The sequence below is a fragment of the Orycteropus afer genome, unplaced genomic scaffold (genome assembly GCF_000298275.1).
Source record: "Orycteropus afer afer isolate SDZICR_OR568_19922 unplaced genomic scaffold, OryAfe1.0 scaffold00057, whole genome shotgun sequence".
NCBI classification, from domain to species: Eukaryota; Metazoa; Chordata; class Mammalia; order Tubulidentata; family Orycteropodidae; genus Orycteropus; species Orycteropus afer.
In genome coordinates this window covers 2,007,758-2,030,610 of record NW_006921644.1, presented here as the reverse complement: position 1 = coordinate 2,030,610, position 22,853 = coordinate 2,007,758, and the positions used below count along the sequence as shown (strand labels likewise).

General features: G+C 42.5%; 1 protein-coding gene across 1 annotated transcript; it reads right to left on the bottom strand.

Moving 5' to 3' along the window:
• Positions 1 to 9,139: 9,139 nt before the first annotated feature.
• CLEC3A (C-type lectin domain family 3 member A) lies at positions 9,140 to 17,944 on the bottom strand. Its single transcript, XM_007939110.1, has 3 exons — positions 17,830 to 17,944; positions 12,804 to 12,887; positions 9,140 to 9,531 (listed from the first exon to the last, which is right to left on the bottom strand). The coding sequence occupies exons 1-3, from the start codon at positions 17,942 to 17,944 to the stop codon at positions 9,140 to 9,142; spliced, it is 591 nt and encodes a 196-aa protein (XP_007937301.1).
• Between the last annotated feature and the right edge of the window lie 4,909 nt (positions 17,945 to 22,853).

The window sequence follows — 22,853 nt, the reverse complement described above, 5'->3', positions numbered from 1 at the left end:
ACCCCTTAGATCAATCAGCCATGAGCCATCAGAGGGGCAACATTCACATAGAGGGAAAGTTGGACGGAGGGGAATGTGTAGATACGAAGGGCACAGGGAGTGGGTAGTCACAGGGAGGGGAGGGGGGAAGAGGTTTTTTTATGGTTGGGATGGTAATTGGGCCATGAAATCAAATGTGAATGAACTGTTGAATGTAAAACAAATTTGCTTTATAAATTTGCACCCAAAGCACAATAAAAAGAAAGAAAGAAAGAAATGAACTAATCTAAGTAACTTCAGAAAACATTATTTTGATTGTATAGAATAAGGCTACCAAAAGCAAAACTAAACTTGTTGCCGTCAAGTTGGATCTGAGGTGGTATCACTACGGAAGTAGATTTCCCAGGCTTCCTTCAGAGGGGTGGCTGGTGAGCTTGAACTCCCAGCCTTCTGGTTAGCAGGCAAATGCCTTAGGCATTACTGTACACAAATAATATGGTTTATATACTGGGGGAAAAAAAACCTACTTCCCTGTCTTTGTCGTTAACAGACTGCAGTTTAGTTTGGGGTGATAAGATACAGAGCAACTATTCACTTTCTCACCCTCCCATGGAATTAGGGTATCCATGTAACAAACAGTTCTAGCCAATGAGGCTTAAATGGAAGTCTGCTAGGAGGTTTTTGGGGATGCTTTGGTTCAGTCATAAGAGGAGATAGACCAGGTTGGTGATGTCATTTCCTGTCTTCCCATTTTGAATGTGGATGTGCTATCTGGAGCTGTGGCAGACATTTTTTGATCATGAGGAAGGGCCAACAGAATTGCAGAAATGTTGAGGTGCTGAAACAATGCTAGCAATGGCCCACGTTCACACGTCTTGTTATGTATTAAATGCAAATACTTATTTGTTTAATCCACTGTTTGTCACGTTTTTTTTTTGTGGGGGGGGTAGTTACTTGCAGCCAAGTGTATTCCAAGTGCTGGTGAGGGAGCTGAGAGGAAGTTTTCCTGAAGAAATGCTGATTAACTGATATTTGAAGAAATGTACAAGTTTTACTAGAAGGAAGAAAAGTGTTTCTAGGCAGAGATGTACAAATTCATGGGATTAGAGGGAGATTGTTGCCCTCAAGGGGTGGAAAAATGTCTAGAGCACAAAAAGCAAAGGGAAGGGAGGCTGAAGAGGGGTGTATGGTAAGACCTTGCAGGCCATGTTGCAGTTTTTACTTTAGCCTAAGGAACTTGGGAAACAAACTGTTGGAAGTAAGGGGAACTATGATTATATGTGTCCATTGTTAGACCAATGGAATAAGTGCTATGACTCAGGCATGAGTTATATTGTTGTTGTTGTTGTTTGCTGTCGAGTCAGCCCTGACTCATAGCGACCCCTCCTTGGGTTTCCGAGGCAGTATCTCTACGGAAGTAGGATTGCCCAACCTTCCTTCCGAGGAGTGGCTGGTGGGTTTGAACCGCTAGCCTTCTGGTGAGCAGTCAAGTGCCTTAGGCACTATGCTACCAGAGCTCCTATGAGTTAATTCTATGAAATTTTTATAAATGCACAGAGGAAAAAGTGTGTCTTCCAGGAGGTCAGAAAAGGCCTCTATTGGGCTGGGTCCTGAAGAAGCAGGAGAATCACCAGGTCACAAATGGGGACAAGGAGTTCTACACAGAGAGAGGGGAACTATACTCCGAGTCAAGGATGTGTGATGTTCCGTGGAATTTACGAAAACAGAATCCAGGGGACCTGGATGAGAAAGTCAGCATTATGTGAACACACACGCATACTCAGATATGCATGCTTTCTCGCCAAATGAGTCTCCCTCTCTTCCTCCTCCCTCATTTCTCATCATTGCCTGTGTTTGTTTTACCTCATTCTACACATTGCCTCCCTCCCTAAGGGAAGAATTCTGTCAGAGTCAAAGGTCACTTTTCCCCAATTTATCATCCTCAGCAGAAAGAGAGGGCAGCAAGCCTCCAGTGTCTGGGTGGAAACCACTGGAAAAGATTCTGATTGGCTTTGGGGCTATGCTCTGTCTCCCTGAGCCAATCACACTGCTTATTTGTTTGCTTCCTTTGCATACTTTTTTTTTCCAAACTATTATTGCATATTCACCTTGCAGTTTCTTGGCAGGAATTTGTTTAAACTATGGTCCATTTTGTGGGTATCAGTGTAGGTAAAACAAGACAGTAATACTTTGTAAATTCAGTAAACTACCACATGGAGTTAGAGTTACTAATATTTTCTTCTTAGAACCTACTGGATACTCTTGTTCTCCTCCTGGGGTCTAGGTGGTAATGCCTTTCAGAGTAGGGACCATAACTTCCTCTCTGGCCCTCCATATTGCTTGGCACTGCTTCACAGTTAATAGGTACCCTCTGAATTGGGTTTCTGAAGTGGTATCTCTATGGAAGTAGGTTGCCCAATCTTCCTTCTGAGAAGTTGTTGGTGTGTTTGAACTGCTAGGACTCAAATGCCCTAGGCACTACGCCACCACATCTCCTTCAGATAAATTAGATGGTAAAAATTTGAAAATAAGTTAAGCAACTATGTCAGGATATGTGGGTTTCTTCATTAGCTAGCTGTGCCTTATATGGTGAGGATATGAATGTTCTCATTATCCAGAAGAGAAAGACTTTCTATCTTTGCTCATTTTTAGTGGAAAATAAGCTGTTGAGCAACCAGAGGGAAGAAAAAGGAATCGGAGAGGCTCAAAACCAAAAAACCAAACTCACTGCCATCGAGTCAATTCTGACACGTAGTGACCCCCATTGGGTTTCTAAGGCTGTAATCTTTATGGAAGCTGATTGCCTCCTTTTTATTCCGTGAGTAGCTGGTGGATTTAGAACCATGGACCTTTTGGTTAGCAGCCAAATGCCTTAACCACTACACCATCAGAGTTCCTTTCCATAAATATTACAGCCTTTTTGTTGTTGTTTTTAGGTGCCATCGAGCTGGCTCTGACTCATAGTGACCCTGTATACAACAGAACAAAACACTGCCTGGTGCTGTCTAGGAAAGCCTATTGGGGCAGTTCTGCTGTAGGGTCACTATGAGTTCAAATTGGCTTGATGGCACACAATAACAACACTCAAACTGGGGTCTGGGGTCTGGTCTAGCAGAGTTGGCATCCACTGGGAGCTTGTTAGAGATGCTCAAACCTACTGAAGCTACAAATTAACAAGGTTCCCAGGTGATCTGCAAACACATAAAAGCCGATCAGCTTCCTAGTGAAGCTTGAAACGCTTTTACTGTTGAATTCTGAGTATCACCTGACAGCTATAGGAAGGCAAGTGTTTGACCTAGGGATGGCAGTTATGTGGTATATATCTTAGCATCCTCCTACCATGAACCTGTATGAGCTAATTGAGCATGCTAATGTTCATGGCACTCTTTCCAAAAAGTTTCAGGATGCTTCTCCACACTGTAGTCCAGGCAGCTTTCACGGAGAGAGAAGTGGTGGCCTAAGAGTTAAAACCTATTTCTCATTCCTGCCAAGAGATTAATTGTTCTTTGCAAAGCAATGCCCAAGGGGCAAAATGGGCCCAAGGAAAGCCTAAATCAGTTCCCATTGAGTCCAGTGTGACTCACTGCATCCCCAAGTGTTGTCAGAGTGGAACTGTGCACCATGGGATTGTTTGCTTTTTTTTTTTTTTTTTTAATAAATAAAATTTTATTGGGTTTTTGTTGAAAGTTTACACAAGTTAGGTTCCCATTTGACAATTTCTGCCCAGTTTTTCGGTGTTATTAATTACCTTTATCACAATGTGTCAACATTTTAATTTGTTCTATTTGTTCCATTTCCAGTAACATCTATTATCTGACAAGCCCCCTTATCTTCTCATCTTTGCTTTTGTGTAATTGTTGACATTTTGGTCTCATACTGACAGTTTCTAAGTATACCATTGATTGCACGGGTACTATCTTTTATTTTGTATGGCCCTCTGCTATTCTCTAAGAGAGGTGGTCTCAGGGGGTAAGCTCAGTTCTAGGTTTAAAGAATGTCCCAGAACATCTTAGTATCATCCTACTATCATGTTGTTGTGTTGTTGTTATGTGCCGTCGAGTTGGCCCCAACTCATAGTGACCCCTTCTTGGGTTTCCCAGGCAGTATCACTACGGAAGTAGGATTGCCCAACCTTCCTTCCGAGAAGTAGCTGGTGGTCTTCTATTCTGTACTGTTCAAGGTTGTCTGGCTTCTTTTACTTATTTATTTAAGTATGAGATTTTGAGTCCTGCTTTACATTTTCCTCCATTCTATCTAGGCCATCTATTGTGACCATGGTCAGAATAGTCACTGGTGATAGCCGGGTACCATCTAGTTCTTCTCATCTCAGGGTAGATGAGGGTGTCACTCATGTAGATTTCTTTCTTCTCTGAGTTTTTGTTTACCTTATTGTTTTTCTTATGGCAATTAGAGACCTGTTGTTGTATCTTAGATAGCCACTCAGACTCCTTTAAAACCCTAGACACTGCTCACTTCATTAAGATGCAGATCATGATTTTGTGAACTATATTTTGCCAATTGACAGAGTTGTTCCATGAGACTATGATCCTAAGCTTTCAAACTCAGAAAACCAATCTTGGAAGGTGTTTGGTTATGTCCAAGGAATATCTGTATTTGTGTCTTCAGTGAATGTTTGTGCCACCCACGTATTTGTCTTCACACAGACCTATAGATACTTTTGTCTGTGCTCACCTGTGTATACACCAACACGTGCACCAACATGCCTATACCCATCCCTGTGTAAAAACCCAAACACTTGTTTTTATTTTGGTTATGCTGTGCTCACTACATCCATATTCAGTGCCACTTTTTCCCATCCCCCCAAAATAACAAGTCTCTGCAATCTAAAGTGTACTTTCCCCTCCCCCCTCCCTCCCTGGTAACCACCAATGAACATTGGTCTCTCTCTCTATGTATCTATTCTTGTCTTCTTATAAAAGAGGGATCATCATTATGATGACAGATATTGTGTGATCCCTCTTTTATAAGAAGACAAGAATAGATACATAGAGAGTGAGACCAATGTTCATTGGTGGTTACCAGGGAGGGAGAGGGGAGGGGAAAGTACACTTTAGATTGTAGAGACTTATTTCAATTAGTAGTAGCTCTGGTAGCATAGTGCCTAAGGCACATGACTGCTAACCAGAAGGCTGGCGGTTCAAAGCCACTCCTCGGGAGGAAGGTTGGGCAATCTACTTCTGTAGTGATACTGTCTCAGAAACCCAAGGAGGGGTTGCTATGAGTCAGGGCCAACTCAACAGCACATAATAACAACAGGGTAAATACGGAGGAGCTCTGGTGGTGCAGTGGTTAAAGCATTTGGTTGCTACTCAGAAGGTCAGCAGTTCAAATCCACCAGCCACTCCACAGGATAAAGATGAGGCAGTCTGCTTCCCTAAAGATTTATAGTGTTGGAAACTCTATGGGACAGTTCTACTCTGTTCTGTATGGTCTCTAGGAGTCAGAAGTGACTTGATGGCAGTGGGTTTAGGGGATGTATCTAGGAATGGGATTGCTGGGTCATAGGGTAGTTCTCTTTTTAGTTTTTGAGAAAGCACCATAGCATTATCCATAGTGGTTGTACCATTTTACAGTCATACCAGCAATGGATAAGAGTTTCAATCTCCCCACATCCTTGTCAGAATTTGTTGTTATCTATTTGTTTGTTTGTTTATTTGTTTTTATCATTGCTATTTTAATTGGGATAAGATAGTATATCACTGTAGTTTTGTGTTTCCGAGGCAGTATCTCTACGGAAGTAGGTTGCCCTATCTTCCTTCTGAGGAGTGAATGGCCCGGTTTAATTCTGAGTTCTCAATTGTATTCTATTGGTCTGTATGTCAGTCGTTGATCTGAAGAATGTTGGTATTTGTATCAGGATTGCATGGTATCTGTAGCTTGCTGCAGGTGGAATGACCTTTTCACTGTATTAAATCTTCCATCGTGGTCAATTGTTCCATAGGGTTTTCAGTGGCTGAATTTTTGGAAGCAGATTGCCAGTCCTTTTTTCTAAGAATCTCTGGTGGATTCGAGTCACCAACCTTTTGGCTAGCAGCAGAGCACTTTAACTGTTTGCACCATCATTTGGGTGGGGCTTTTGGCTGATTGTTGTTGTTGTTATTTGCCGTCGAGTCGGCCCCGACTCATAGCGACCCCTCCTTGGGTTTCCGAGGCAGTATCACTACGGAAGTAGGATTGCCCAACCTTCCTTCCGAGGAGTGGCTGGTGGGTTTGAACCGCCAGCCTTCTGGTGAGCAGTCAAGTGCCTTAGCCACTATGCTACCAGAGCTCCCTTTGGCTGATTAGTTGGGTAAATAATAAAGCCAAGGTTCTGAGTTTGGCCCAGGGTAATTGTGTTAATCTCTTGTTAAAGACAGTTTATTTACTCCTTCAATTCCTGCTGGGTCTCCTATCAGTTGCCCTTTGTCTTACTGAAAAATACTGATTTCCCCTTGCACCTCTTAAGGCATTCAGCTGCTAACCAAAAGGTCAGTGGTTGGAACCCACCAGCTGTTCCATAGGAGAAAGATGAGACAGCCTTGGATTTACAGCCTTGGAAACCCTATGGGGCAGTTCTACTCTGTCCCCTAGGGTAGCTGTGAGTTGGAATAGACTCCATGGCAGTGGGTATTTTATTCCTTTAACTTACTTCTTACTTTGCTTTTTCTAATTGGGGTGCTTTGGAGGGAGATTCATTTAGCTAACCCCAGCTTCTGGGCCCCAAACTCTCGAGACCGTCTTGTTTGAACCACACTTATTTTTGTTCAGCCCCTGCAAAGGTGTTCTCAGATACCTTCCTCTGTGAAAGCCCTTCAAATGGAATGCCTTATCAAAGTCAGCTGTTGGTCCAAATTATTACCCCCAATGAGGAAAGTGGGAGAATGGATGATAATCTGTCTCATCTCTTGTTTGAACAGGCTTGGTGTTGGTCATAGGTCCCTCCACAGTTGCTAGGATTTATGATCTGGGTCACCTTGTTGGGTACAGGTAACATTTCTTCTACTTTCTCACCTTTGCTCTAGACCAAGTTACCTCATCTCGGTTCTTTAGTTTGTTACATAAAATGAGATCATTTTAACTCTCAGGTTTATTCTAAGGATAAATGAGAATTATATAAAGAATTTAGCATAATGCCTAAAAATTGTATACTAATTTCATTATTGTCATTATCTTTAAGGAGACTATGGCTGTGTTCAGGGCTTTGAATCTGTTCATCCTAGTTCCACCCCTGACTGAGAACTTGCCTTTCGAGCCCAGGTGGTCTGAACCAGAACCTACATTTTGATAAGAATCACCAGCGGATGGATAAGCTATATGGATTCAGTATATCTGGGTGGAAATGCAAGTTCTCAGCAGAGGGTCGAACCAGGATCAACTGGTTCAAAGTCCTGGTTGTGTTGGAGCAGGGAGTTGACCAAGGTTTACCAAAGACAAATCATAGGTGTGTTTATCTTCTTGGTTTTTATTTATTAAAAAAAAAAAAAAAACCCTCTTCCCTGTCCCCCTGTCCCACTTTACCTGATAGTTTTCAGGTAAAACCATCCTACTAGTGTGCTCGAATCAGCAGTTTGATCAAATCCAGGATACTTTTTGTTTCAAATTGTGCCATTTGATGTAAGCCAACATAGTCTGGATAACGGTAATCAAATCCAAATGCATCCACATTGGTCAGAATGTATACTTTATTATAGTGCAGTGAAAAGAACTAAAAGTTCATTCCAACATGCCCAGTTAAAGTGTGCAGCACAGGATGTTGTTCACAAAACACATTTGAAACTTAAAGGAAAAAAATAATTTATTTGAAGAGCAAAATATACTTAGAAGTGCTTTACTTTTGTGTTGAAAAAATTCCATTTTCCCAAGCCTAAACTTTGTAATTTCACATAAAGCAATGACGTTATTTTACACAACCTAGTTAAATAATTTAATAGAATTAGCATTTGACAGAATAAGGAAATGTGCAGACATGTGACTCCAAATGATATTATTTAAATCCAATTTTCAACCTCCAAAGACAGGTTGCCCCTAATAGACTTAAATATCTCATGATGGCTGAAAAATATGTTGGTATATAAAGTATGTGAAAAAGGAAACTGACGTACACAATGTCCTTCCTGGATTCCATAAGCGGGGTGAGGGCCCTGCAGCAAGAGCAAGCAGATGTTCTTTTGTTTTCTTTCCCCATACAGTCTACTGTGCTTGGTCCTGCCCTTGGTTACCCATTCACACTGGAAATTATCATGTAATGCAGGAAGTGGAAATTAACCAAGTCTGCTGCCTTATCAGTTCTTTTTGTACTTCTGAATCCCTGGAGGGGAACTGAAAAAAAGGGGGTGGAGGGAAGCTTGAAGGAAAAGGTTAAATCAGAACCCAGGAGCCTCAGCAAATCAAAGGGTGATGGGCAGTGCAAATACAAAAAGAGTAATGGGCTGACAAGGAATTATTGCGAAAATTGAACAGTTTGAGCATCACTGTGGGCAGTTATTGGATTATACAGCACCAAGAAACCTCCAAATTCAGAAATTCTCATCAATAAAATGGACACTCAACTTTCAAGAGGAACTTTTTCAGGTAGCCTAAGCTTGCTTTTCTCATAGAGACCCTTTAGGACAGAGTAGAACTGCCTTGTAGGGTTTCCAGTGCTGGAAACTTGATGGAAGCAGATCACCCCATCTTTCTCCCACGGAGCAGCTGGTGGTTTCAAACCACTGACCTTTTGGTTAGCAGCCAGATGCTTTAACCAGTATGCCACCAAAGTTCCTATAAGGTTGCTATGAGTTGGACCCAACTTGGTGGGCTTGTTGTTAAGTTTGCTTTTCTGAATTGAAGAGATGCATGGCTATTACATTTAAACCAGACTGGCTCTACACAAGTGAAAGGCACTGGGAGAGAGAGAGAGGAATTTGATAGCCCATTTTGCAGAAGCCATTTTAACAATGTGCACATAGGTAGTTATTTTCATAGGTCAGATAGTTATTTTTTGCTCCTCTATAGCCTCTGGATGGCAAAATCACAATGCAAAGTGACAGACTCTCTCATACTCCTAGGGACTCAGACTCCCATTACAATCCAAAAAAGTTACAGTTTTGACAGTCTCGGGGACCCTCAGCCTACAGATCATGACCTGTCTTGCTTGGAAGACCCGTTTGAGAAGGACTTGTTAAGGGATGATAAACTCGCATATGTATCTCTTGCTGCTACGGCAGACCTCATCACTCCATTTGCCCTGAGCTGACTGGGAGAACAGGACACAGTTTTCCCGTTTGCCACCGCTAGGCTGAGCACGGTCCCAGTTCAGGAAGGCAATGGCAGCTCCATTGACATCGACAAACTTGCCTTCAGTGACCATGTCATTGATGCCCAACCAGAAGTCATTGACCCCAGGCAGGCTCTTCTTACCATAGTCTCTGAGGGCATTGATTTCATCTGCATTTCTGGGGATAGCCAGGGTTCCTCCCTTGGAGATGCAGTCCTCATTGGCTTCGTGGAAATGCTGCGAGCTTTCCGAAGCAAGGTAGCATTTCTTGTGAACTTTTGTGCCCCGGAGACAGACTATGAAGAAGAGAAATCTGACATATTAGGTAAGATGCTTTTTAAAGAGTATAATAAAGACTAGGACTGGACCTGGCAAATATCAATAAAATTTGTGTAGTGAATGGTGTGTGATGGCAATGATGAGTTAACATTCATGGAAGATTTTGTATGTGCCAGACACTGGGCCAGGTATTTTACATAAATGAGCTCATACTGTAACCACAACAACTCAATAAAGTGGCATTTTATTGCCTCTGTTTTTACATAAACAGGATATTGAAGTTAGGGAATTTATAATTGTCACATGTAGCATGTAAGAACATTACTTACATGGAGCAAAGAAGAAGTGGAACATATGAACCTCACCCTACATGACCCTGAGACCAAAACAACTAGATAGTGCCTGGCTATCACTGTCAATATTTAGAAAGGGATCAAAATAGGAGATCTTGAATAGAGTGGAAGAAAAGTGTGGAACAAAACTCAAAATCATAAAAAGGCCAGACTTACTGGTCTGATAGAGACTAGTGAAACCACCAAGACTATGGCCTCTAGTCACTCTTGGGCCTGGAATTGAGCTTACTCCCTGGCTTCTAGCCAGACAATGGACAGGCCTATAAGGTGAACATTTACACCAGGTAGGTACACTCCTAAGGCTGGTGGTTCAAACCCTCTAGCCACTCCTCGGAAGGAAGACTAGGCAATCTACTTCCATAGAGATACCACCATGGAAACCCAAAGAGGGGTCGCTATGGGTTAGAGCCAACTCAATGGCAGTGAGTGAGACCAGAAGAACTAGATAGTGCCTGGCTACCACTGTCAATTGCTCGGAAAAGGATCAAAATATGAGATCCTGGTTAGAGTAGGAGAAAAATGTGGAACAGAACTCAAAATCTTAAAAAGACGAGGCTTACTGCTCTGATAGAGACTAGTGAATCCCCCAAAACTGGGCTGTAAGGTGAAAGTTTACACCAGGTAGTTACACTCCTTAGAACAACCAACCATGGGAGATCAGAAAGGCAGTATTTGCACAGGAAGATAGCTCACGGGGCAGGAATGCATAGGAAAGAAGGGCACAAGGAAAGGTAACCACGGGGAGGAACTGGGAAGAGACCTGTTACCTTATAGGGACTGCCATCAATGTCTTGAAACAAAATGTGCATGAACTGTTGAATGGAAAATGAATTTGCTCTGTAAACTTTCACCCAATCAAAATAAAAAAGACAGAAAGAAATGTAACTCACAGCATTGGGATCACAACTGCAAAACCCTATGTGTGTCCCACCCTCAAACACGACCTTAAGCTGCATGCTACTTCAGTGTACACAGGTGTATTACTTTGTGTAGCTATGTTATGTACTGAATTTCCTTGTGACTTTTGGAACTGGATGATACTACATTATTATTTTTTTAAAAAAAGAAAGAAACAAACAAAAATAAAATCTGAATTTGTATATGGAGAGACAGGGACTTTCTTGTCCAGATAATGGGAGCCCTGGTAATGTTTAGATTATCCAGGAGAAACAAAACGTAAGGACAGTTTCAGGCCATGGTATCGGAGAATAGAAGGCCCTGGGTGGTGCCAACGGTTAACATGCTTGACTGCTAACTAAAAGATTCTGGATTCCAAGCCTTCATTTTATTTATTTTATTTTAATCGTAACTTTTGGGTCCTGTGTCCATCTTATGTAACTTTCCTGGACAGAGGTGCCTTGGAAGAAAGGCCTGGTGATCTACTTCCAAAAGATTGGTCCTTGAAAACCCTGTGGAGCCCAGATCTACTCTGGTACATGAGCTGGAGTCATTTTTATATTGGGGAGTCAGGCTTTTGAGTCATATGGGCCGGATGTGATCCACACTTCCCCCACTTACTGTGTAAACCTGGGGCAAATTTTCTGTGCCTCATTTTCCCAAGGATAATCATAATAGCACTTATCACAAACTTGGTTTTGAGGGTTGTTGTGCGAATGTTTATAAAGTATTTATAGTGCCAGTTGTGGGTAAAGGTTCACAAAACGTGTTCCCCTTCTGCACGAGTATTTGACCTTCCTTTTACTTTCTGATGCTGTTCCCCTGGAAACTTGATAAACGGGGTCTCTCTCCTCTGTAAGTAGGCAACAGTGCTTGTGGTAGAGTGACCCCTGGTTGGTAACAAACATCTGACCTGGGAAGTATAAATACATGATGGAAAGCATGACTTCAGGTTCCCCTGAAAGCAGCGACGCTGACCAGGAACCCAGGAAACTTTGCTTTTGGGGTTTTTAAAAGGGAGGTATTTGCTCCTGTGGAGTATAAGACTGGTAAACCAGGGAGGTTCCTTAACCCACCCAGTGTGAATCTCTTCTTTCCTCACCTCTGGAGGGCCAAGGGGAAGAGCTCCTGCGCAGTAGCACGTACGTAGGGTTGTATAGGCCCCTGGGAGCTCTAAACCAAAAACATCAAGCTCCTTGCCAGTGGTCAAATGTGAATCACACCAACCCAATAGAGCAGAGTAGAACTGCCCCATAGGGTTTCCTAGGCTGTAATCTTTATGGAAGCAGACTGTGGGTTTCAACCCCTGAGCCTTTGATAAGCAGCTGAGCTCTGCTCCCGTGGGCAAGGAGCACCCCACTCCCCTGTTGGGAAGCGGTGTTTCTAACCAAGGTCCTTCTACGTGCTCTGCTGCTGTGTGGCCCAAGTGAGTCTGTGATCTTGTGGTTTTTTGAACCTCAGCAGATCTCTCAGTGTTCCTTAGTAAACATCCAATGAATGCAAATTACCTCAGCCAGTTGATGATTGTTTCAATTCTGTTTCATTACCCTTTAGAAAGGAATTGCAGACTGACTTTTAAAATGTTGTGTTGTTGTTGTTGTTTGCCGTCGAGTCGGCCCCGACTCATAGCGACCCCTCCTTGGGTTTCCGAGGCAGTATCACTATGGAAGTAGATTGCCCCATCTTCCTTCCGAGGAGTGGCTGGTGGGTTTGAACCGCTAGCCTTCTGGTTAGCAGTTAAGTGCCTTAGGCACTACACTACCACAGCTCCCGACTTTTAAAATATCTTCCTGAAATGCCTGTTTTTATTTCTATACCACCCATGCGGTGGCAAATCAAGCTGACTTCCTGAAACACTTGTCTCCCCAACTTTTGGGTCCTGTGTCCATCTTATGTAACTTTCCTGGACACACCTCTGGCTCATCAACGTGTCTTTTAAAAGATGACTCTGGAATGTGGCCTGTGTTTTGAACCACTGGCCCTCTCCATTTCTCTCCCTATTTCTGCTGGGACAAGGCACCAGGGAGTTGGAGCCTCACCTGTCTGCAGAGCCTGCATTTCCTTCAGGGCGTTGACTTCTCTCCACAGCTTTTCAACTTGAGTCTTCAGGTCTCCATCCTTCTCTGGGAAAATTTTAGAGTAGGGTGGGGTCAGAGGAAGAAAAGCATACGATTAAAATAAAATAAATAAAATGAAGGCTTGGAATCCAGAATCTATTTATGCAAGATAAGAACTTGGGCTAGAAGTTTCATCAGACCTAGGTGGTGGTAGTAGCACTAGACGGCGCTTGTGTGAGATGAGGTTCTTGTCTCTGTCTCTACTCCCATCCTATGTGTCTTTCCCTCTGTCGTTAGGCTCCAGACTCATTGACATGCAGACACATCTAGAGGGAGTTGATTTACCTTGGACCTTCTCCATTGCCTTCTCCCTGGGACACTCTTGCCCCATCTCCTCTGTGACTTTCTCCTTCTCAAGATTCAATATCTCTTCTTAGATTTTCTGATCATCCTCTCTAAATTAGCATACCTCCCATTAATCTCTTTCTTTAAATCTCATTTCTTTTTAATCAGAGCACTCTCTAATCTCCGATTATTTTATTTCATTTTCTTTGCTTGTAATCCATGGTAATCCTCATGCTTTACACAATAAAGCTTGGCCCTGATAGGTGCTCCTAACATTTGTCAAATGAGTTAGCACTTTGTGGCCTGCAGAATTCTTCTGTTGTTTTCATTTGCCTTCAAAAAATAGCTATGACGGGAAGAAAATGAGCCCCTCATTGAAGAGTGAGGATGAGCACACTGAGCTAAATGGCTTGGCAGATAAAGAGCAGAACTCACGCTCGGATGACTTAGGTCTCCAGTTCTCCTGTCCCAGAGCTCCCTTCACAGCTGATTATCAGACATGGTGGCACCTAGCAGGGTTCAACCATCTCCATGGGAAACATGGAAATAAAAGGGAAAGGTCTTGACTTCAAAGGGCCATGTATAAATATATCTGTATTAGGGATTAACATCATATTTAGTCTTGAATACATTGGATGAGTCTAAAGATTCTTTGTACTTGTTCATGACCAACCTATAACAAGGATCCTGATAGAAAGATGAAGATATCAAAATTCCAGACGTGATGGGACCTCTCATAGAGATTCATAGCTTGCATGCTACTCAAAGACAAGAATTATGATAAATAATAATAACTTAAAAATATTAAAAACCACCATACACTGCGTGCCAGGAGCTCAGTTCTCTCAATAATCTTTTAGGGTAAACGCTATCATTATCCTCATTTCACAGAATGAAAAACAGAGGCTCAGAAAGATGAATTTACCTGCCAAGGTTATCCAGCTAGAAAGGTACAGAATCAGGATTTGAACCTCACTGAGCTATTCTCTTCCCATCCCTCTGAGTTACTTCTGCATTATGATTGGCTTTACCTCCTTGGTCCCTAGAACATGGTCTTAGAGAAGTTGCTTAAAGCTTGAAATGAACTGACCCCAGCTGCTGCTTTGTGGAGATGTCATATGCAGACTCTGTATCTGTCCTGGATTTGCCAGACAGTCCCCATTCTAAATATGCCAGTTCATTGTACCCTAAGACATATGCTTCTCAAACCAAGTCTTTCCACCTTTCGTTAGAAAAATGCCATCTTATGTCACTTAAATCCTGCACACTAATTCCTAAAGCATCCCGTGGCTCAGCTCAGAAATATAATAACCAAGGATTTCCTCATGGGGCCATTCAATCCAGAATAAATACAAGAATGGACTCAGAGTGCAAAACCACAGCTACTGGGACCAGACTTGCTTCCAAGTCACAAGTTATCACCTCTACAAATGGCATGTCCCATCCCTCTCAGCTTCCTGTTCCATGCTACTTAATAAGTGGCTTCCACTGGGAGGCTGTAAACATTGTCATTAACGTGAAGACACATGAATTAATATTAGGCTTCTGGGACATCATTATGGAAGTCATTCTCCAGGTGGCTTGGGCGTCTGCTGCCATCCTTTGTGGCTAATGTGATGTATTTGTCTACAGTGAGCAAAGGAAAACATTGAACAACTATTCCACCATAACATTTCTATTTTATTCATTAATGCAGCACATAATTTGCTGCAACCTATTGAGTAAGTATCAGGGAAATCTTGTCTTTGGAGCTAAATCTCTCAAGAGCTAAATCTCTCAATAGCCATTTTTAGTCCAAAAAATGGAGTTCCTTCCATTTATTATTGTTCTCCAAAAGTAGATACTGTTTACTCACTGCCATTGAGTTGGATCCGACTCATAGCGACCCCTCTTTGGGTTTTCAAGGCAGTATACTGTTTAAAATGCAGAAATAATTCCCAAAAGAAATGGCCAAAAAAAAAAATGTATAAGAAAATGCTCAACCTTGTTAACAATAAAAGAAATGAAAATTTTAAAGGCTCTTGTTTTTGTTTCTCAGATTGACAGGCTTAAATTGATGATATGATGTGGGGTTGGCAAAGTGTGAGGAATGGGCACTCATGCATGAAGATGGCAGCATAGAATGGTGCTGTCATCCCGGGAGACCATTAATGAGATTAATTTGTAATTTCACTTCCAGAAATGTAGCATAACATCCTAGCATGGAAATCATTATATGTGTGCAAAGCAGTTTCTTGGGGCATTGTTTCGAGAGATGAATTGGTGAATAAAAGCTCACCAGCAGAGGACAGATTATGTAAGTCATGACCCATCCATCCACTCAATGGAATATTATGCAGCTATTAAAAAGAATGAGGTCTGCCTTACATTGATCACTGTGCAAGATTTAATAGATAAAACAAACCCATTTGCCTGCAAATTCTCAGTTGTTAAACATAGCCATTTTAAATTGTGTATTTACAAAACTCTGGGGATAATACCAACCAACAGTTAATCATGGATAATTCTTCAGAGAGAATTGGGAGGGGGAATGGGGCTTTCATTTTTTATTTCATGCACTTTGGTATTATTATAAAACCAGAAAAACAAAACCCACTGCCATTGAGTCGATTTCGACCCCCCAATGGGTTTCCGAGGCAGTACATTTTTATGGAAGTAGATTGTCCCGTCTTCTTTCCGCAGAGTGGCTGGTGGGTTTGAACCACTAACCTTTTGGTTAGCAGTCAATTACCTTAGGCACTGTACCACCAGAGCTCCTTTGGTATTATTATAAGTATTTAAAATAGTTTAAAAGTGTGTGTGCCTGTGTGTGTGTGGACAAGTGACAGGGGGTGGGGAAAGAGAGAAGAGCTGTCTGACAAATCAACAATAATTACTTCCCCTGCTGTGGAATCTACTTTCTTTGACCTAATGGCAAAAATTGTTTTTTTTTTTTTTTTGGGTGGAGGGTGATGTTTAAGATGTGTATTAGCTGGTATTATCCAAATAACTTCTAAAAAGCATATGTTATATGCATGTCTATGAAGAGAGAAAGTGAGAGAAACCTGGGTATGACCCAAACTGCTATCACTTCAAAAAACGTACATAGCTCATGTCCACTCACTCACACACACATTACACCCCCACACACACACTCACATTCACTCACACACTCACACATGTGCACACACACATTCACTCACAGTCACACTCCCACGCACACACTCACACCCCTTCCCAACCATGTCCTTACTGGGTAGTCACCGTTTTCTATTCCCTCCTAGTGGTGAAAAAATTCTGGCAACAAAAATCTGCCCCATCACCCACTGGCCTTCTCTTCTCTCTCTCCCTCTACCCCTCCCATCGTCTTCAGCAATATACTTTGTCAACTGTATGAAATTTTTCATCTTTTGTTAAAAGAGATAACAGAAAGGAACAAATAAACCCACTTAAGACACCTTGCATCAGACCTAAATGTTATAAATGAATGCCCACGGAAAAGGGTGTTTCTTGATTATCAAATCAAACACAACAAGGCAAACCCCTGCTTCACCAACTAGCTGCCTGTGTTTGGTATCAAATCAAGACTTTGACCTTTTGGCATTTGTTTTGGGTGTGTTTCGTTCTAATGAAGTGAAATTAATAAGGAAATAGCACCAAGAAATTTAGCTGGGAACATCTTGATTTGAAAATAACAGACTGAGCATGAAAGAGACCATCACCCCAGGCTTTTTCCTTTTGCTTTAGTTTCAGCATATTGCAAATAAATTACCATCATCCTTCTTCTTTGAAACTTTTTAACCTTTTTGCCCAACTCAAGCCACCCCAAATTTGGGATCGCTTGGAGATTTAGTTTTGCATTGACATGCCTTCCAAACACTCCATATGACTTTTTGCATTGAAGTATCTTCAAGTTATAGATAGGCTCAATTTCTCTTTCTATGACATGAAAAAGTTTAAATTTATAGTCTAAACTGTTCTCATGCTGCCAAGAACGTAGAAATGCACCTGTTTAATAACCAATGACAAAACGAAGTCACAATTACCAATAGTACTATCTTCTATTACACATTCAATAAGAATACAGCTACCTTAGAGAGCTCTTATATTTGTATACAGTTATACAACCTCTAGGAGCTCTGGTAGCATAGTGCCTAAGGCACTTGACTGCTAACCAGAAGGCTGGCGGTTCAAACCCACCAGCCACTCCTTGGAAGGAAGGTTGGGCAATCCTACTTCCATAGTGATACTGCCTCGGAAACCCAAGGAGGGGTCACTATGAGTCGGGGCCAACTCGATGGCATATAACAACAACAATACAACCTCTACATGAGGACTATGTTAATCAATATATTCTGTTTGCCTCATCCTTCATGATACAGATGTCCACATATCCAGGGAAACTCCCTCTGAAGAACATTCTAAGCCCACCTAGCAAAGGATATGTAATAGAGATGTGTTTTACATTTAAAAAACAAAACAAAACCTCCCAAGTAAAAAAGGCCCTACCATGTGATTTCTAGAGATTGTCCTGGAGAATTACAAGCCCCTGAAATGCCATATTCCCATGATGGCCTGGCACTGTCACCAGGCATCTCCTGGAGGAGTTTGGAAGCTAGCATTATTTAGAACCTTTCCACCCTGAGCAAGCGGAGAACTTTGCTGGACTGAGCAGCTCTGTTACCTTTCACTCGGCGTTTGCTGTGCTTCCTGGCTTTTGATTTGGATGTGTGGCCCGTGGTCTGATCCAGGAGCAAGGTGATAACCAGGATGCAGATTACAAGTCCATTCTTTGCCATGGCTCTCAGGCAAGTCTGACAGGCCTCTCTGCCAGCCTCTCTTAGCAGCTGTGGATCAAGCAGTTGGCACAGCTACATCTTGCTCTGGAAAGCCTGGGGCCAGCTTTATAAGAGCGAACTGTGACGGTTGGCTGGAATCCCTGTTGATGAGGTTTGAATGCCTCTACTGGCCACAGCATAAGGTGGCCCCTTGTTCTCATGCCTCATGTTACATTTTTAATTTTTTTTTTTTTAAATTTCTGCTGTGTGTCTTAATTTGTATTTTCCATACTGTATGACAGCTACCTTTCACTTTTTTCTTTTTATTTAAAGCCCAGGAAGTTTGGGATCTCTGTGATGACCTAATAGTTAAGTCTTTGATTTAGAGTTCTGAAGCTCACTTAATGTTCCTGGGGATGGATTGGGTTCTGTTTTCAGGACAAAAGAACAACAAAAACTAAACAGGAGAGTCATTGCTTGTGTGTGTGAGGCCACAATACCGCTGCTCTCAGCTCTCAACCTATGAGCCCACACACACACACACACACACACACTCACCTGTCTACACAGTGTACGTGGAGGTTGGGAGAGATTGGCCCAATGAGACTAAATGCTATGACTGCAGTGAATAGTACATGAGAAAACAGAAGGCTTCTCTCTGTTAGGGCTTTATAGACTCATCAAGAATTACATTCTTGGGAAAATAAACTTTAAAAAAAAAGTTTTATAAGATGAATTATTTTCATAAAAATAAATAGAAATGTCAACTCTATTATCTTCTTACCCTCCATAATCCAACACTGTTTTTTCTGTGAAACTACCTCAAACACATTAACACTTTCAAGTGAATTATGTAAATAACACAGAAAGCCTTTGTATAATTGTTCTTACCTTGAAAATGGGCTTTAAGGAAAGCTCTGGGGGAACTTCTAGGATTCTGCATCAAAAGCAATGGACTTCTGTCCAGTTGTAACCAAGATGGAGTGAGCTGGGCCCAGTGGAAAGTCTTCTACCGACTCCACGTCCTTATCTGGATGACCCGGCAGAGATAGGGGACAGGAGTTGCAGGTTTGGGAAGGTCTGAAGGACCAAGTTTATTTGGCCTTTTTCTTTCCTTTTAGACGATACAGTAAGAATCAAGTGGCAATTGCTTCCTTATTAATCTCAGTGAGAACACAAATCTAGTCCATGTTTACTTCCTTCCAGCCAAAGCCACTTTGCAAGCTACCAAGGTGATTAACACTGAAGAACACTGAAAACCCAACATAAGTTAGCAATGCAAGTATGAAATAAAAAAGATTCTACGTAAAATACAGTCTTCTTGTACTGATATGTGCAGTCTATGAGTAGGCATTTGAGAGGGTTGTAGAAACAGACTGACCTGGGTTTATACCCTACCTTGAGCCGTTTGTAGCTGTGTGATCTCAAGAAGGTCACTGAACTTCTCTGAGTCTTTTCTCATCTTCCCAGTGGGGCTATGGATGATTAATTCACAAGGCTGTTGGAAAGAATAAATGGGATAATGGTGATAAAGCACTTACAGTGATGCTCAGTGATTAATATTGGCATTGTTGAGTAGAACTGCCACAGCTGGACAAGACTGCAATCTTTACGGAACAGATGACAACATATTTCTCCCCAGAATGGGCGGTGGGTTCAAACCACAGCCTTTTCCATTAGCAGCTGAGGGCTTAACCACTGAGCCACCAGGGCTCCTTCCAGTGCTTAATAATTATACTATCTGTGATATCCTTTCCCTTAATTAATAATTATATCTGTGATATCCTTTGCATTAATTATGGACGTTCAACTTACAGGATGCTGGATCTTTTCAATCTTTACAGCAAGCCTATGAGATAAGCATTCTATTTTGTGGGAGATTAAAACTGAACTTCAGGAAAGTTAAGTGGACTTGTCCAAAGTCACTTAGATCCCAAGGGACTGAGTAGGAATTAAAATCTGGTTTTGATTGACCTCAAAAGACCTTGTGTGACCTGGTCTGTGAAATGTGCTCTGATTTGAATAGGGAAAAGCATCAGTGCTTCCCAATTGATGTGATGATTGATCCAAACTGCTTTTGCCATCTTCCTAAATCCTTTGCTCTGAGAAGAGATTTCAAGTTACAGAGTAGTGGAAACCTAATGATTTCTCTCAGATCTTTGATGTGTGCTGTGTCCAAACTAGAATCACAAGGACAAGGTGTCTTTGTTTTCTTCGGAATAAATCTGTAGTGTTTCTAAGCTCTGTTGGCTTTTTTTTTTTTTTTCTTTCCAATAAAGCCTCTGACACCTTTTTGATTTGTTTTTCTTTGATCTGCTCCAATGAAATATGTGAGGATTCATTTCTTTCTTTTTCTCTTCTACCCGCTGGTGCTCCTCAGGACTCTGTCCTGACTGCCGTCACTCTAGCTGACCTTACTTTGTCTGGTTCATGGCAGACTCTCTCACCGTGACACCCAAAGTCACCTCCTCCACTTGGATCACCTCCCTTCAGACGTAAATTTCCAGGTGCCCACTTCCCATCTCCAGTATTATTCTCACAGACCTTTCACATCTGGTGTGGTCACAAATGAATTTTGGATTCATCCCCACGGGTGACCCATGAGGAGTCCCTGAGTGATGTACACAGTTAGGCACTTGACCACAGACTGAAATGTTGGTGGTTCAAACCCACGTAGAGGCACCTCAGACATAAGGCCTAGAAATTTGCTTTCAAAGACTCAATAGAGTGCAGGTCAACTCTGACAGGTAGTCATCAGTCACTTGATGGCATCTGGCTTGGTTTTTGGTAATCCCATGAGTACAGAAAGCCCCAGGCTTCTCCATCACAGTTAATCACTCCATTGTCCACTCACTGGGGCACGGAGTCATCCGTGAGCCACCCTTGCCTTCAGTGCCTCTCCTCAAACCTTTTCAGCAACAAGTCCTGTGGTTTCTACCTCCATATACATATTGATTTCACCCACTTTTGTTCCTCTCTAAGGAGTTCTGGTGGCATTGTAGTTAAAACATTGGACCGTTAACCAAAAGGTAAGTGGTTCAAACCCACCTGCCGCTCCGTGGAAGAAAGATGACGCAGTCTGCTTCAGTAAAGATTTGCAGCCTTGGAAACTCTGTGGCGGCAGTTGTACTCTGTCCTATAGACTCACTATGAGTCATAATTGACATGATGGCAGTGGTTTGGGTTTTGGGTTTTGTTCCTCTCTCCTGCCATCATCCCATTAGAAGTTACCAAGAGCTTTTGTCCTCAGCAATCTCACTTCAGATTGTCCCCAGATAAAAGGAATTGTCCATGTATCACTAATCTGATGGTCACTCTCCTACTTAAAACCCACCATTTTTCCATTGTATGTAACGTAAAATCCACTCTGTCCATGGTTTATGTAACCCTGGTAGCGTAGTGCCTAAGGCACTTGACTGCTAACCAGAAGGCTGGCGGTTCAAACCCACCAGCCACTCCTCGGAAGAAAGGTTGGGCAATCTACTTCCGTAGTGATACTGCCTCAGAAACCCAAGGAGGGGTCACCATGAGCCAGGTCTGACTCCACGGCACATAGCAACAACAACAACATGTGATAGTATCTGGTTCTTCCTTATGTCTCTTTGACTTTCTCTGATCACAGACACCTTGTGCTAGTTTTGGATCATACTCATCTCCCTTACCCCCCACTGCTTGCTTTCCACATGCCTTTTGTCCATCACTGCACCTCACCCCTTCCCAACCTTGAACTCCTGGTATGCACCCAAATTAGTGCCATTTGTATATGGCTAACTCCTTCTTGTCTTTCATGTCTGAACTCAAGTATCACTTCCCCAGATATGCCTTCTCTCTATCTACCTAATTTAGGAAGGCCCCACTCCATTATTCTCTATCAAAGTACCCTGCTCCTCTATAACCGTTGTCACAATTTGATATTCATTATAAAATTGCTTTCCTTGCTGGCCGCCAGTCCTTCCAGATGGGCTGTAAGCCCCCCAAGGGCAGGCTTTGTACTGGGTTACCTTGACTCTGCATGCAGTACCGTACCTAGCACTTGGCGTCTACTCAGTGAATCCTTACTAATGTGTGGCAGGACAGTTTTGCTTTTGCTTCCCTTCCTTCCTACCTCCTTTCTGAGTGTCCAGCAACAAGGCACTTGACCAATCAAGGAAAAGATCCAAACGAAACCCAGTTGTTTTTGAATCGATTCTGACTCATAGCAACCCTATAGAACAGGGTAGAACTGCCCCGCAGCTTTTCCAAGGCTGTAATCTTTGTGGGAGCGGTCGGCCACATCTTTGAATCACCGACCTTTTGGTTAGCAGCTGGGTGCTAAACCACTGCACTACAGCAACTTCACTCACAGAGGAATACAGAGACAGACTCGTTCAGCGTAATAATGCTTGGGTCACTCTCAGAAACCATGACTCAGAACTGAGAAGCTCTCAGTGTAGGTGCTTGAGCCGGAGGCCAGACAGGGATAAGAACTTCCCTTTATCTTTTCTTCCTCCTGCAGGGATTGCAAGTCCAGTCCATCCTCCTTCAGGGAAAAAGAATAAACTCAATGGCTGAAATGATTGGCTAGAAAAGAAGAGGAATGGGAGTCAGGGAATAGAACTAGATCAGAGGATATTTTGAGTTAAGCCTTTTTGTCCCAAATGCCGATTGATGGCACAAAAGGCCTACCCCTTTAGGCAAGCCCCAGTCCCTAAACTTCGAAAGGAAGAGCCCGTGGGATGGGGTGATCTCAAAAAATCACACAAGAGCTACACATCCAGCAGATTGCCGGGCCCGGTGGCCCTTTTGCCACCTGGGTCCTTGGGGAAGGCAGGCCTGGTTCCATCTTCCGGGAGGCTGAACAGTTCCTTTCTTGTGGAGCAGCATGATGTCACCAGCCACTCTTCTGGGCTGGACCTGGCCTTCTGAAAAGGCTATTTAAGAAGAAAGACAC

Bases quoted from the DNA above. Each gene is read 5' to 3' on its own strand.
- CLEC3A (XM_007939110.1), bottom strand. From the start codon at position 17,944: ATGGCAAAGAATGGACTTGTAATCTGCATCCTGGTTATCACCTTGCTC. The intron at 12,888-17,829 runs GTAACAGAGCTG...AAATTTTCCCAG, and splicing joins CAGCAAACGCCGAGTGAAAG to AGAAGGATGGAGACCTGAAG. The intron at 9,532-12,803 runs GTGAGGCTCCAA...TCTTCTTCATAG, and splicing joins AATGCAGGCTCTGCAGACAG to TCTGTCTCCGGGGCACAAAA.